Source organism: Barbatula barbatula (genome assembly GCF_947034865.1).
Source record: "Barbatula barbatula genome assembly, chromosome: 18".
NCBI classification, from domain to species: Eukaryota; Metazoa; Chordata; class Actinopteri; order Cypriniformes; family Nemacheilidae; genus Barbatula; species Barbatula barbatula.
In genome coordinates this window covers 21,246,881-21,262,243 of record NC_136781.1, presented here as the reverse complement: position 1 = coordinate 21,262,243, position 15,363 = coordinate 21,246,881, and the positions used below count along the sequence as shown (strand labels likewise).

The 15,363-nt window shown below is 40.1% G+C and overlaps 1 protein-coding gene across 6 annotated transcripts; it reads right to left on the bottom strand.

The window, feature by feature from the left end:
* Positions 1–156: 156 nt before the first annotated feature.
* On the bottom strand, positions 157–14,637 carry LOC306907194 (SLAIN motif-containing protein-like). 6 transcript variants are annotated; one of them, XM_079479139.1, is made up of 9 exons: positions 14,089–14,637; positions 11,819–12,393; positions 10,291–10,427; positions 9,844–9,966; positions 9,186–9,326; positions 6,936–7,226; positions 5,217–5,357; positions 1,287–1,578; positions 157–1,209 (listed from the first exon to the last, which is right to left on the bottom strand). In XM_079479139.1, exons 2-9 carry the CDS (start codon positions 12,382–12,384, stop codon positions 1,143–1,145), a joined length of 1,758 nt encoding a protein of 585 aa, XP_079335265.1. In that variant the 5' UTR covers positions 12,385–12,393; positions 14,089–14,637; the 3' UTR covers positions 157–1,142. The 6 variants fall into 6 exon arrangements, with proteins under 6 accessions (XP_079335265.1, XP_079335268.1, XP_079335266.1 ...); XM_079479142.1 differs by having other exon boundaries at positions 279–1,206; positions 11,819–12,390; positions 14,089–14,233; XM_079479140.1 differs by having other exon boundaries at positions 380–1,209; positions 11,819–12,390; positions 14,089–14,236.
* Between the last annotated feature and the right edge of the window lie 726 nt (positions 14,638–15,363).

Here is a 15,363-nt window from a genome sequence, read left to right as displayed (position 1 = left end):
CATCACTTGCTCCCTCGTGTCATTTCAAACCTTTTTAACTTACATTGATAAAAATGCACCCCACTATTTTTTCTGAACACAAAATAACTGAGACATTTCTTATAAGAAGAAAGTGTCATATGCAAGTTTTTAACAACGTGAGGGCCAAACATATATGACATCATTTTTTGGTTTTAGGCAAAGCCCCTCGAGGGCTATGCATTTCTACTTTATTTTGCCGGATTCATGTTACCTAGTCAGATCTGGAACATGCCAGAAAGAAAGACCTATCCTCTCATGAAACGAACTATACAGGATCAAAAATATTGACAAATGGAAACAAAAGCTATTGCATTAAGGAAGAGCAATATAGTGTTTGTCTTTAGTTACCCGTCCAGAACAAATGTCACCGCCGTGCAAAGAAAGCTCAAATAAGCACAATTGACTCTTCTCTTACGTTTATTGCTGGAACGGATTAACGTTCGTGATTTTTTGAGGCACTGCACGTCTCACGGCATACGCAGATATTTTTACTGGCTTAGTGCATTTCTTTACATCTGCACAATACAGGCATTCATATTCATATTCAAAATGCTACGTGGAGTGAAAGTGTAAAAACGTCAACTTAAAAGCACTTTAAATTCAAGAAACAGTGTTGCAGTAGTTATGCACCTTGGCACATTGTGACCTCGGTTTTATTTGCATTCTTCCACATGTTTGAGGTCCGAGAATACATAGATATTGCTCTGTTGTGTCTAGAAAATACAAAACAGACAAATTTCCTTCTTGCCACAATACAGCTACCCCCTCATCGAATTAAAAACTGAGAGATTTAAAAACTTCCACACATAAATCATATTTCCTTCATTTCTAAAAATTGGTAAACATGCTAAATCAATGTCAGATTGTTCCAGAGTCTGGGAATTAAATTCCACACATTGTTTCACACAAAGTATTACAGGACATCACACATTTCTCTTATTATTATTATTCAAGCAGCTTCCCCATAAAGCAGACTGACGTATTATAAACAAGCAACGTATCACAAAATCAGTTGCGGTCTCTGGTGGTCTCGTCTTTTGTCGTCACTCTCACAACTGTGTAACAACAACATGTCTCTACTGAATGTCTCTGTGAGGAAGACAGAAGTGACTCTCGGTGCTTCAGTAACAACCGTCTTTCCAGGAATCATCAGTGTGAACAGAGGGTTTGGTCATTCCCAGTGATCTGCTACAGGAGAAAGGAGTAAACCCTTAATTCCTCACAGCAGTGTATGATGGTGATCAATTGAAGGGGTTTTGTGTTACCTTCTGGATGTCTGTGGAATTCTGCCTCTAGAGGAAGGTGATGCCAGTCCCATGCCTCTGCCTGGTGATTGCCTGGACACGCCAGCGCTCCGGCAGCCCGAGTACCCTGCGCCGTTAGAGGGACCAGGGGACTGTACCCTCCTCATTCCTGAATAGGACCCACCCTGGGTACTTGTTCCTCTGACAGGTTGTCGAGATGCAGCCATGGAGGCAACAGGACTCAGAGCTTTCATGGGTGCCCGCAGAGAGAGCGGAGACTGGCCTTCACCTCTCAACCGTGTGGAGGCTGTACCTACAAGTGCAAACCAGCACAAATTTCACATGAAACCAATCTGTGAATAGTGCGTCACACCCAAAAGCCTACATGATGGAGCACTGCTGCTATTCCACAGGCTAGAAGACAGCATAGAATGAGTGATGACGTTACCTCCTGGCTAATCACAATTAATTATCACAAAAGCTCCTCCCCCTGCTAAACCAGATATGACAGTTCTCGCTTTTAAATCAGATTAAAATTTGTGAGACTGCATTCACATCCTGAGCACAGTACTGCTTCACAACAGCTGCACTTTTATCTCCGTTCTTTATTTTTTTGTTTTATTCTTTTTCACATGAAAATTTGTATCCGTTTTATTGTTACCTTCAATTCTTAAGTATCTTCTGGCTTTAAATGGTTAACTTTTTACTAATGATATTTTTTTTTTCCTTTCTGATTCACTTCCATCTAATCTTGCCTTGCTTAATGAAAACCGTGGCAAACCATTAACTATCGATAGAAACGATGGCAACAGAGAAGACAGATCAGAGCTTAATCTTGAAGCAGGATGACTGCGGGGACTGCGCATAACTTAAATCATTCTTGCAAGTCTACCTGCACCGATTAGATTCTCACAAGTGCACACATGAAAAGCCTTTTGCCACTCCCATAGTTTAAAGACACAGGGCTCTAGGCTGCGACCAAAATACTCGCAAATGCAATCGTTTTTTATGCAGTGATGCGAGTGCATAGAACAATTTAATGCGATTTATAAGTGGTGATTGACGCGCTGGTGAAAGAGTGAGCAGAGAGCTTGTGCACTCCCCGAGTCTCCAAACTACGTGCGTTTATCTTCATTCGGTGTTGTGCAGACTCATTTGAAGAGATTCATTTTGTTGAAACAAAACATGTCAATCACTAAACTCCAACCCTTTGTCTGAACCCATCAGATCAGTCACTCAAAGCACATCAGAACACAAGCGTGCTTAGACCATTTAACAAGAGTGTTTAGTAAGATTTAGTATTTTAAAGTAAATTTTATAACATTTTATGTGGTAAAAATAAAGAAGGTCAGTGGCAAAATTACAGCTTTTTAGTTGTGACGCGTTATATTTGTGTCAGATTATTTCATAGCCAATTTAGAACTTGAATATAAAACTAAATAATAAAAACTGTATAAAATAACATACAAAGTTTCTTTAAAACTTGCGAGCCCAATAAATCCTAAATAATTGTTAAGCGCAAATATGAAGCGGCCTATAGCCGACTATTTTAAAAGACTTAACTTTACAAATTGTAAATTGGTGCGACCAAATGAGAAGGTGTGGGAAAAACTGGTCTAGAAGCCGGTCACATGATGTTTGTTTTAAATGTACATATTGACTTCACTCTAGGCTGTAATGTGATCTGTTGGTGAATGACAGAAAAAGCCTTCATACAGGTACAATAACAAGTTCAACACAGCCATGTCTTTCAATAAACATAATAATAAAATCAACAAAATCCCTCGAGAATAAGAAAAGAAATATTTAAAAATGTTGAGCTGTTTGTGAAAAAGGCCCAGTTTTCAAATTGTGTTTTTAAATCAAATGAAGCATTAACCCTTAAGAACCGGAGGTGTTTGTTTTTTGACAGTGAAATTCTAACACAAATGTGCCATCATCAAGGTATCATTTTTTTAGAAAACAAATGTCTTGAAATAAATTAATGTTTTTGACCATGTCACTCGTGTACATAGTTTTCCTTCATGAGTTTTTTATTAACCCAGTTCAGCAGGGGTATTTTCTTGCACTATTCACTCAAATGTGGTGGTGTCTGAAGGTGTCTAGCCGGCCTCTGTCACACTTGCAGAACTGCTTGTGATCAATTGCGTTTTGAACTGATGAGGTCAAATTGAAGCTATTTTTACTGTTTTAAGGAGTTTATAAGCTGACTGTCATGTGAAGGCAGGATGTTGTCTGTAAATGCTTTGAGCAGGTGACTGGGTCAGCTTAACCAATCAAAGCATTTCAGAAGGACGGGACAGAACTGAACCGGCCTTTCAGCCGACATGATGGAGACAAATGCTGCAATCATGTAAAATATATGAAACTAACAAACATGAAAACTATGATAGGACACGAAAACTAAATTGAGACTTTGTAAATGGCCATGTTAAGACCTTAGTTGTTTGGCTATTTATGGTGTGTCTCAAATCGCAACAAAGCACAAGTTAATGGGTCATATGATTGTCTTAAATACACACTGTATCAAGAGAAGTTGTTCTCCCCACAACTTATTTAAATCCCCCATATGATCCATGTAAGGGGGAAATCTTCCCCAGTTTAAAAAAAAGAAAATTCAGGCCCTCCAGATGAGGCTGAAGATCTTCAGTTAAGACTGCCACCAGGGGCATGTAAGAGTAACAACATTATTCACACTAAGGGGCGGTTTCCCGGACAGGGATTAGTTTAAATCAGGACTAGCCTTAGTTAAATTAGGATATTTACAAAAACCATCACCGGTGTGCATCTCGAGACAACACAATTAAATTGATATATTTTAATATATGTCAGTGCAAGTTGTTTTCGATCAAGACACTTCTAACATTAGTCTGGCACTAGGCTTAAGCCCTGTCTGGGGGACCACCCCTATAAGAGCACAAATATTAAGCTAGGGCAGAAAAAGTGACCTTGAGGTGATCCAGAGAGCCACAGAATGTCATGAAGCAACAAAGGACAACATGCACACAGTCCATTACCCACTGGATAGTGTTTTTTAACATCCAATTAAAGTGAAATGATGTTGTGTAACCACAACATATATATATATACAGTCGTAAAAAAGGCCACAACATCTGAGCAAAGTTTGATGAATGAGGCATTTACAGTATATAGCGCTTTAATGTGTATTGCTGTACACCCAAAGCGCTTAACAATTATAAAAGGGGGGTATCTCCTCAACCACCACCAGTGTGCAGCATCCACCTGGATGATATGACTGCAGCACCAGTACAACAGCGCCAGTGCGCTCACCACACACCAGCTATAGGTGGAGAGGAGATAGAGCCAATTCAGAGGGTGGAGGATTGACACGGGCCAGTGGAGGGAGTCTGGCCAGACCACAGGGTGAGCACCCCTACTCTTTACAAGAGTCATGGGATCTTTAATGACCACAGGGAGTCAGGACCTCAGTTTAACGTCTCATCCTAAAGGTGTCCCCATCACTACACTGGGGCACTAGGACCCACACAGACCACAGGGTGAGCACCACTGCTGCTCTCACTAACACTCACTCTTTCAGCAGCAACCTAGCTTTCCCAGGAGGTCTGGAGGTACTGACCGGGCTCAGCCCTGCTTAGCTTCAGTGGGCAACCAGTCTTGGGCTAAAGGGTGATAGGGCTGCTAGACTTTATAAACACAAAGCTCAATATTTGTACTTTAAAACACACCTCATATGCTGATGCTTTTATTGGACCTGAAAGAGCAAATAGTAAATGATTCTTAAAACAGAATTTTCATTTTTGAACCACTGTATATAGTGCTCAAGTGTATATGCAATTGAAGTTTGATATACATCCTATTAAGTGAAAGGCAGACATACAAAGCTTCTTGCATGGCATTGACCCTTGACAGAGAGTAGATGAGACACAGTAGGGATGAGAGTAAAGGTAGGCAGAGGGATGGGGTACCAACCTGAGGGGGAGTGGGGCAGACGGGACGTGCGGTTGCCTGAGCTCTGTAAGTTAGCCTCCATGCTGCGGCTGTTTCTTACTGCCTCCAGAGAGCGCAGGCTGGTCCGCGGGGTCAGGTTAGGCATGCTGTGCCTTAATTCCTCTGAAAACCACACACACAGCCTGCTTAACACACTATCCGTCCACACTTACAAAATTTCCCTTCACAATAATACAATGCAAGTTTTGCATTTATTTAACACCATAATTGCAAGCTTTTCTTGAGAATTTCACATCAGCTACCACTCTGGAAAACTGATCTTTAAGACCTGGGATCAGCAACTTGAACCGTTTTGAATGCGGCCGCACACCATCTAAGAGGTGCTGAAATGTGCTACAGTGTGTAGTCATCGCACATTTGTTGTTTGGCTAAATCCCTATTCGGACGGTAATTGTTTCTCATAAAGACACATGTAAAAATAAATCTGCATGGCTCCTTGCATTCAGACAGACATAAGTTCATGGTGTAGGTGTGAGTTTGTAATCCTGCGAACCCGGAAAATGCACTCACATGCTCAGACACGTGACTTAATCATTATAATGAAATAAAATAGATATTGTTTAGTTTAATTTTCTTATCATCTCATTCTCATTCTCCGACCTTGATCTATCTGTCAAGTTAGCTTGTGTGTGTATATTTTGTGTGTGCCTATATAAGTGTGTGCCTATATAATCACGTTAACAGTCGAAACTTATTAAACTTTGTATCATGTGGTCATCATGCAGACACGTATGATATCATTCGAAGCTGGAAAGGGTTTACATTTATTTGCATTGATAGCCACATAATATTGTGCCTTTGCAAAATAAAGAAAGCAAAAAGGATGCACTTTCAGTCATCGTATTTTGCATCCCACTGCACACCCTGCCCATCAAAACATCTAATCAGCAAAGAGGTGAAAACTGCTCGGTCTGTTCGGAGGTTTCAACAGGAGATGGGTGTGAAAAATGGGAAAATCCTGGCCAAAGGGGAGTATTGACGGGTATGATTATAATCAGTGTTCTTTTCCACGCTGGGAGCAACTACGGGAGTCAGGGGTTTCAAATATGATGCCATGGTCACTTCTGGACAGCTAGGTACATGTCATTTGATTTTAATGGGTTTTAATTATGTTGCTTATGTCGTTTGTGGACCTTTATTATTACATTGTCACCCAGCGTCTAACAGGAACTATGCTGCATCTAATCCAGTCTTAACGCTGTTGTTTACATTTGGGGTTTTGGCTATTGTAGTAACGTTATTTACTTTGTACTGTAACATGTTCTCACTGATGAATGAGACATGAATTGATCCAAGAGCTTTTGGTTTGTGCACGTTCGTGTGTTTTGGAAGGAGGCGTGGCTTTGGACGGCGATTCGAATAGAGGGTGGGATCATGCTTTCAGTGATAGCAGGCTAAAGTTAGACTTACAAACTTATTTTGGATTTAACACTTGTTATAAATTCAGACATGTGGATTCGGACGGCAATTAAATTACCGCACAACCTTGGTGTTTGTCAAAAAGCAGTAAGTATTTCGGCCGGGGATTTTTCAACGGGTGGTGGGAGAAAAGCACAGACATTCTGGATTCGGACATCAATAAAGTCACCAGTTACCAGTTCTGGAGAAAATATCTTACATCCCTATGAGAAACAATTACCGTCCGAATAGGGCTTAAGAGTATGTGGCAGCAGGTCCTACCCTCACTTCTGGCCCCCGGGCTCTGCAGGGACCGCCGGGACATGCGCGGACGAGGGGCAGCCAGGCGACTGTACTCAGCCAACGTATTGGGAGACAGGCAGCGAGGAGAGCTCCGGGGAGAGGGCGAGTAGTGCTGGAGACGCTGCGGCAGAGAACAGCATTCATCCTCCTCGTCCTCCAGACTGTAAGAGTCAAACTCCTGATCGCTGTAGGTGCCGCGCTGCAGAGACTGAAGAGACGCCGAGGAGCTCCGACGTGAGGCTGAGGTAGAGGCGTAGTCCTGCCGGAGACCTTCACACACAAAACTTCATTTATTTCCGACTGCAGAACATTTGATCAATTTAACTTATTGGCAATTATTATGAAAATAAACATTAATTAATGTAAATATTAACGCCCCAGGACTGAATTCTAAAATAAATTCTATAGTAAAACATACCACAAAATACGCAATTGTGTACATTCACATTCATCTGATGTCTATGAGATCAATTTGAATTTCAGCAAAAATATATTTCATGTTTTCTTTTTTAATCCTTCACATCACTTAAGAACTATTTATCCTTAATTTTCTAAATTGATTGTCTTTTTTCAGGCGTCTTGTTGTGTCTCAGGAAAAGGGAGAAATTTGAACAAAAACTAAACATCTCAGAGTTCTCATCTCTCAGACAAGACACTGGACTGGAATAAGACAAAGTAGGGCTGTTAATCGCATCCAGCAAAAAGAAGAAGATTTTTACTAAAATTACTATTTATTTTGGATGTATAATATCTTCATGTCTATATTAATATTTATATATAATCAAAATTGTATCTAAACATTTATTCATTTTTAATGTATACAATGTATGTGATTAAAAATATAAGATTTATATGCAAGATTACTATATACACAAACTTTTATTCTGGATGCGATTAATCTCTCGACAGTCCAAATTAGAAACATGTCAAAAGTAACAGACTTGTCAGACAGTAAACATATATTGTATGCCATGTCCAATCATTAAAGTATTGTGCGTTCATCTCAATTGCGCCATTATATTCAACTGCTAAATAATAATCACACAATAACAGTTAATCTCCAGAGCTATGTGTCCTCAATACATTACGTTAGCAGACCTGAGCGGGATTATAAACACTAATAACAATGATTCATTGTCCAGTCTGCACACAAGTTGCTCACTGGAATGAAGGAACACAAAGCACCTTCACACCCACAGCAGCCATTTGCATTAAACATGAAAAGTAATGCGCTGTGCTGAGGTACAAACTAGTGTTGTCACGATACTGGAATAGTATCTATATAATAGAATCTAACTTTGATTAGATAATCGATACCTAATTAGTTTTTTATTAAAAGTTCAATTGAACAAGACTACATAATGAGTTATATTTTTACATTATATATAAATGATTAACATAATGTTTTCATTTACCAATACATTTACTATTTAAAATCAAAGTTGTATTTGTCAGTATTAATGGAACAGACCTTACATAAACATTTAACTACATTTAAAAGATATTAATAAATACTTGAAAAATGTATTGCTCATTCATTGTTGGTTGATGGTAGTTAACATAGACAGAAACGCAAACTTTAAAAGCAAGAACTGTTGCGGAGACTCTTTACTGGCTGTCTTTCTAACATTAACAACATTTAACCGGAGAAAATGAGACGAGTGGATGAAATTATTGTTCAGCGCACATACAAAGAGCGCTATGGTTAACATGGGAAGCGTAAACGAGTTTGCACCAAGCACCAGGTCTGTTGCTGAGACTCCGCACTGGCCATCTCTTTTAACATTAATGGGCCATTCACACGGTAGGTGGCGAGCAGTGGAAATGCCACACGGCAGCTGACTTTGAGCCGATGTGGCTGCGCTGCAGTTCACAAAAAGATGACATTTTTTATCTTCAGCTGCGCATGCGGCAAAGAGCCGTGCCCGTGGAAGTTGCAGGATTTTGGATGCACGAGCACCTTCGTCGCTCCGCCAACTAATCACCCCACGTTTTGCCGCATACCGCATGTTTCCCTTTGAAAATGAACTGGACAAACGCGACTGCCCTTTACAGGTTGAATCCACCATAACACTGTGCAGTGTGTCAGAGAAAAGAGCGAGAGCAAGAACGCGCAGCTGGTATCGATACGTGGGACATGCATATTGGAACAGTTTCAGATTTTTCAGTATCGATACTTATCAAAATATAATAACACTATAACTCATGGCTTGGATTGAGTCCACTCACTTTCTTCTTGTAGACGAGCCATGATCTGAACATCAGTCAGGTCCTGAAGCTTGTAGCCCATTGAGATGGAGTCATCCGAGTTGCTTAATTCACTGTCTATTGAGGATTGAGAGCTGAGAGTTGATTGGATGCCCACATTCCCTGTGAACAACAGAAAATCAGTATATAATCATTATAATGCTATGATGCCAAACACCAGTTCGCCTGCGTACATATCATTATGAACAGCTCTAAATGAGGATATTAAAATTGTCCTAAGTACTTTTGTTTTTTTTACAAAGTCGCAGTTGACATCCCGTGTCTAATGACATTTAGCAGTGACTACATATTTTTTATGTGATACAAGCATGAGTTTAAAACCCAGTAGAGATAAAAATGTTCAGCAAAGCAATTTAAACCAGAAGGTTATTTGCAACAGAAATCCATGCAAAAAATGATTTAAGAAAGACCCGATTTGTTTTCAACAACATCCTGTACTTTAAACACTGAGAAAGACAGGAATATGTGCAGAGAGATCTCATGCATGACACTGATCTGATTCACCAGCATTGTTAAAGAGAGGCGGCCGTGACCACACCTGAGCATATTTGAGTATGTGTGTGTGTTTGTGTTGTGGGAAGAGTCGAGGAAGTACACAGCGTATGGGTTAACATCATACCTCCGCTTTCAGAGGTTAGTAGTGTTTTGTTAGTTGATTTGAGGTACCCAGCACAGGTGGCTGTCGAGAAACCAGCTTCAGTCTTCTGAGATGGACTGCTGTACACGTTCTTCCATCGGGAGGCTATGGGTACACAACAAAAATCATTAACCGTCTAATAATCACAAGTGTTTTTCAGATTAATCCATCTCCAATCAGGAGTAAGCAAATGAATTGTGATTGATCACTTTTATATCAATCGGACCAAGTGTCTCTGAATCAGTGGACGGTTCTTAGCCTGTTTGAGTTACAAACTCCTCCACACTTTGGTCAGAAGTCTGGTGACATGATAAAAACGTTAAACGGCGAGTAACATTTACAACCGAAAACAACTACTGGGTTTTTATGAGGTTTTATTTAATTAACGTCAACCACCAAACAATACTTTCTGTCTGAGTGTTTTCATACTTTTGTCTAGTCGGTTGATTAGGGTCCGACATGCGACTTCAGTCTCTGGACTGGGGTGATCCAGAACCTTCCTGCACCATTTCAGCGGCGAATCAGGCCCCTGTTCTGCCACCTGCTTCTTCGGTGACACGTACAACCTAGAAAAAGAGACAGAAAACACTGAACACCACACCACGATGGCCTGAATTTCCGCTATAATTATGAAGCTTTTTTGATTCCAGAGAGTAAACAAAGGGTACATCAAAGAGTGCTTTATGTGGAACAGATGTCTGAAGTATTTTCATTAAGCATCTACCGTGAACGGAGTTCAATCTAAGCACTTCACAAGCATCTGTGTCAATATACAGTGTTCTGAACGCAAGCACAAATCTAACATTATGAATGACGGTAAAAGCACTGGGAGTCTTTGATGAATGAATTGTCAACGGTTCCTTTTGTCATCTTTCATAAAGTGATTATGAAGACATGAAACCGGAACTTGAATAAAAGGTCTCTCTCACAGATTCAGTCGCATTATAAGAGCACACAACGAAGCATCAGGTTGACCAGACTGTATGCTCTTCAGAAGATCAGCCAAAGCATGGCCTACTAAAAAGTGTATCAGCCCCAAAACATAACGCTTTGAAACAATTTCACCATTAAATAATGGACTTTATTCCATTATAACGACACCATCTCAACTAGAATGTGCTTAAGGACACAATAACCCTGCACAACCGTCTCTTCATTCTGTGCCTTTCCTCCTCTCTTTGTGTACTTCGGTTGGAATTATCCCACGCGTTGATTCTGACCAATCAAATTTTTTGTTCCATTCAACAGGTTTGGACCAAAGCAATCGGTGTGGCGTTAAAAGGAACCAAAAAATGCATTATAGCAATGGACCAAATAAACTACAGGTTAGAAAGCACCCTTAAATACTGCCGACTGACACATCAGTGAATCTCAAAATAAAATGATTTCAGGACAGAAAGTAAATATCCTTTGATGTGAATATGTTGAATGTTCTTGTAAATACAATACACTCCCAGTCTCTTTGATTCAGTGACGTATGCATTAAACACCTGTTACACATTCAGAGAAACACAACAATCACAAAACCACAACAGACAAACTTCACCTGACTGGAGGTCTTTGAGCCTGAAGGTCAAGTTCACGCTTTCTCGGTAAGGCTTGTTTTAAATATGGTGGTACTGTTGCTGTAAACATCATTGCCGATGAGATGTTGATACACATCACAGCATAAACTACCAGCAAGATGTTAGAAAAGCAACAGGAGTCTATAAATAACACACTGACATTTATTTTAATATTGATTATTATTAAGCAACAGCACACAAAGCCTAACTGATGATAGTCAAAAGAAAAGTGCAGAGCAAATTACATTTTGGTGAATATTTAGGAAAAAATTCAAACTTTTCAGAGAAAATATTTGTTATACCAGAAAAAAGGTTCGTTTTGATTTTGTTTTGACTTCATAATATACACGTATGGATACTGTACGTGTGACAGTGAAGATTTTTAAACCCACCAGCTGTCCTCATCCTCGGCATCTGCACACGTCTCCAAATCAAGTACGTCCACCTCATCCAGAGCGGACTGGTCCATACCGGCGTCGCTGTCTCCTAGCATCTCTGAATCACAGCTATCCGCAGACGGACTCGTAGCAAACTGTCCCTGTGTTCGTTTGGAGCCAGAAGCACAGGGGAGACTCAAGAACCCGTCCCGCTCATCCTCCGGTCTGGTGGCATCGGGCAGTGGGGACATCTCCTCACTGCTGCTGCTGCCTGCTGGAGGTGACATCTCAAAGTTCCCAGAATCCTCGGCTCGGAGAGAAGACTCAACGTGGAAGTGGTCTACGCTGTTTCCAGCCGTGTGAGTGCTGTTGGTGGCGCCCGGCAGCACTAGTTTGGTGCCTCGGTTGCGCAGGGCTTGATTCTGAACCTCCAGACGTCGCACCAGCTCCTGTAGTTTACGGACCTCCTCTAACTCCGCCCCGGTGAGGTTCTGATCGAATCCCGGCTCCGAACTGGACATCACCTCATCTGCACCGTTTTCCGCTGGCTGTATGACACTTCCGCCATCTGGGACAACCATTCTTCCCTGCTGCCCCCACATTAAACACAAAATCCACATTAAAAATAATCAAACGCATCATATTATACACATAACCAAATTTCAACTGAGTCTTAAAACCTTTTCTTCAAGGTTTGTCAATTTTCTTCTGCCCTATTTTTACTTTTTCTTCTTTACCTTTAACTAGGGATGCATTTTGGCTGATAACCGATAATTCTTTAACATTGGAAGCCGATAACGATATGTGGCCGATATACAGTTTCTAAATATTAATATTAAACTGCTTTTATCTTAAAACTTTTCTGGTATATTTTTTATTTAATGAACAATCGACAGATGTTCTCCCAGAGCAACCCAGTAAAATGTTCTTAATAGCCACATGTCTAACAGGTCTCAAGGTAGAAAGCAGTCTGATTCAAACAATGTGCTTCTGTTCCTATAATGTACACATTCATAAATAATGTATCTACATACTGTACCTACATCAACAATGTTTTGCTAATATCAGTAAGTGAATGATCATGACAGAAAGACAGAACTGTTCTGGATTATAACTGTGAGCAGCATGCAGCTGAAGAAGTTTAACCATTGGAAATGATTTATGATTAATCGGCCGATAATTTATCGTGCATCCCGGCTATATTAGAAACTGTCTTCATTTTGTCATTTCTTACAAATGAGTGTTGAGCACTCTGTAAACCCTGTTTAAGGTGTAGAAATAATACATTTTAATCAGACAAACAAATCAGACAAGTAGCTTATAATTGTTTCAATTATATTTCAGACAAAAACTCTATAACAATCCTTATTTCATACAATTAAAACTGAATCAAATCAAAATGACATTCAAGGAACAGTTCACGGTCCCAATTGAGGAATAAAAAAACTATTTTTGGGTGAACTATTTCTTTATAGGGGGCAATTCTGGCTATTAACAAACCATTTACTACGATTTTCCCCCCAATAAACTCTTGTTTCTTATTAATAGTTAGTAAGGTAGTTGTTATGTTTAGGTAGTGGATGGGATTAGGGTTGTACATTACGGCCATGCAGAATATGTGCTTTATAAGTACTAATAAACAGCGAATAATATGCATGCTAACAACAACTAGTTAATAGTGAGAATTACTGAAGTGTTACCGATATTTATTTTTAATAGCAAATAAAACCACAGAAAACTACGTGTGTGCATTCCGACACAACATCACTAACCGCAAGACTACATCTCTCTTCCTGCGCTCATCACTCACATCATTCGTTCCTATTGATTCTAGTGATGCTCAGGTGAAGTTCACAGGTAGTTCTCATACAAGCCGACTGACACTTTTCAACTTGTTTCAAGGTCACGAGTGTTGTTTAGAACAAAAGTCAAACGTGACCTGAACTCAGTTTATATTTCAATGTCAAAATATATATTACAATAACAATAATAACAACAACAGCGACGACGACGACGACAGCAGCAACGCACGAGTTAGCTAAACAAACCCGCAAACAAGTGAGCTGCATTCAAACTAATGCGCCGCTGACACAAATAGACTAACAATACGCCTTCTGTATAGATTAAATATCATTAATAAATGTCAGATTATGGGGTTTAAAACAACGTTTTATAAATTCACATCAACATTAAGCTCGTTTGTTTCTATGTAGTAGCATATAAACCCCGAGCTAGTGCTTCCGAATCCCGATTAGCTTGTTATTGAAATGTTTTAATAAACAAACCTTTCTCGCCAATCCCGATTCTCCGAACAATTGATTTAATGTTAAAATAATGTTTTTAAAAATAAGTGTGTGAAATAAATGCCGGTTTATCGGCTCCTGCTGTCCTCCAGTCACTCGCTGTTCCTCGTCGTTTGCTCGTCCGCGTTCGACCGGTTCGGTGATTGACGGCAGTTCAACCAATCAGGAACAAAGTCCCGCCCATTGCAGTAAACCCACGACCATATTTGGGGATGCAGACTGCAGTAATGCGGTCTGCGCAGAAGATGGCAGCAGATGTCCTTCTTTCAGCAACATTCACAGTATTGGGTGTTAACATTAACTTCCTAACATCCAGCCCACACTGTACGACATTAGTGTGTCCCTCAAACTGTCCAAAGAGCATTTTAATGCCAGTTCCTTGCACACAGAAAACTAGCACAGAGCGCACATTACTCTCTGGCGTCAATGAATTGCTTGTTCGTTATTTCCTGAAACACTTTTATACATTTACTTGTTATCACTTTTATAAGCAAGAAGCACGGCATACTTCTGGATATCCACTACAAAATCAGACATAATGTTCGAGCCGCACCCCTTACCTGCTTCCCCTTATCACACTTCTGGCTATTCATTACACACCACACACACTCAATGGACGGGATTATTTAGATATAGCATGCACGCTGTTTGAAAGAATTAATATGAATATATCAGCATTTTAACACTATGCAATATTCCAAACAGTATTTGTAGGCTAACTGTTGCTCTTTTTTCTATTTGTTCTATTTCATATTGATGTATAATTGTCATAACTGTAGAGCTGCAGTGTTGGTGGATGTAAACCAGCAGTAAAACCATGAAGAGTTGTGTAAGATCATCATGAGCCGGCATTGACAAGCAGTGGCAAGCTTGTTCATGTTCAGGGTTCAAATCTGGAGGTTATCCGACTGGAAAATAAAATAAAGGTTAAATAAACAACTATGAAAAGTATGGTCCGAGAACAAATGTGCTGAATGGTGCAGTTGAGATTAGACATAAGTGTAAATAGACGTAAACACAACAAATAAGATTGTATGCTCGAGTAGGCTGTAAATGCAAGACAGGTATTTTCTGAATATGGTGGTGTGTGTGCGTGTGTGTGTGTGTGTGTGTGTGTGTGTGTGTGTGTGTCTGTGTGTCTGTGTGTGTGTGTGTGTGTGTGTGTGTGCGTGCGTGCGTGCGTGCGTGCGTGCGTGCGTGTGTATGTGTGTGTGTGGGGGGGTTACATCATAGCTGGCCAATAAAAAAGTGAACTTT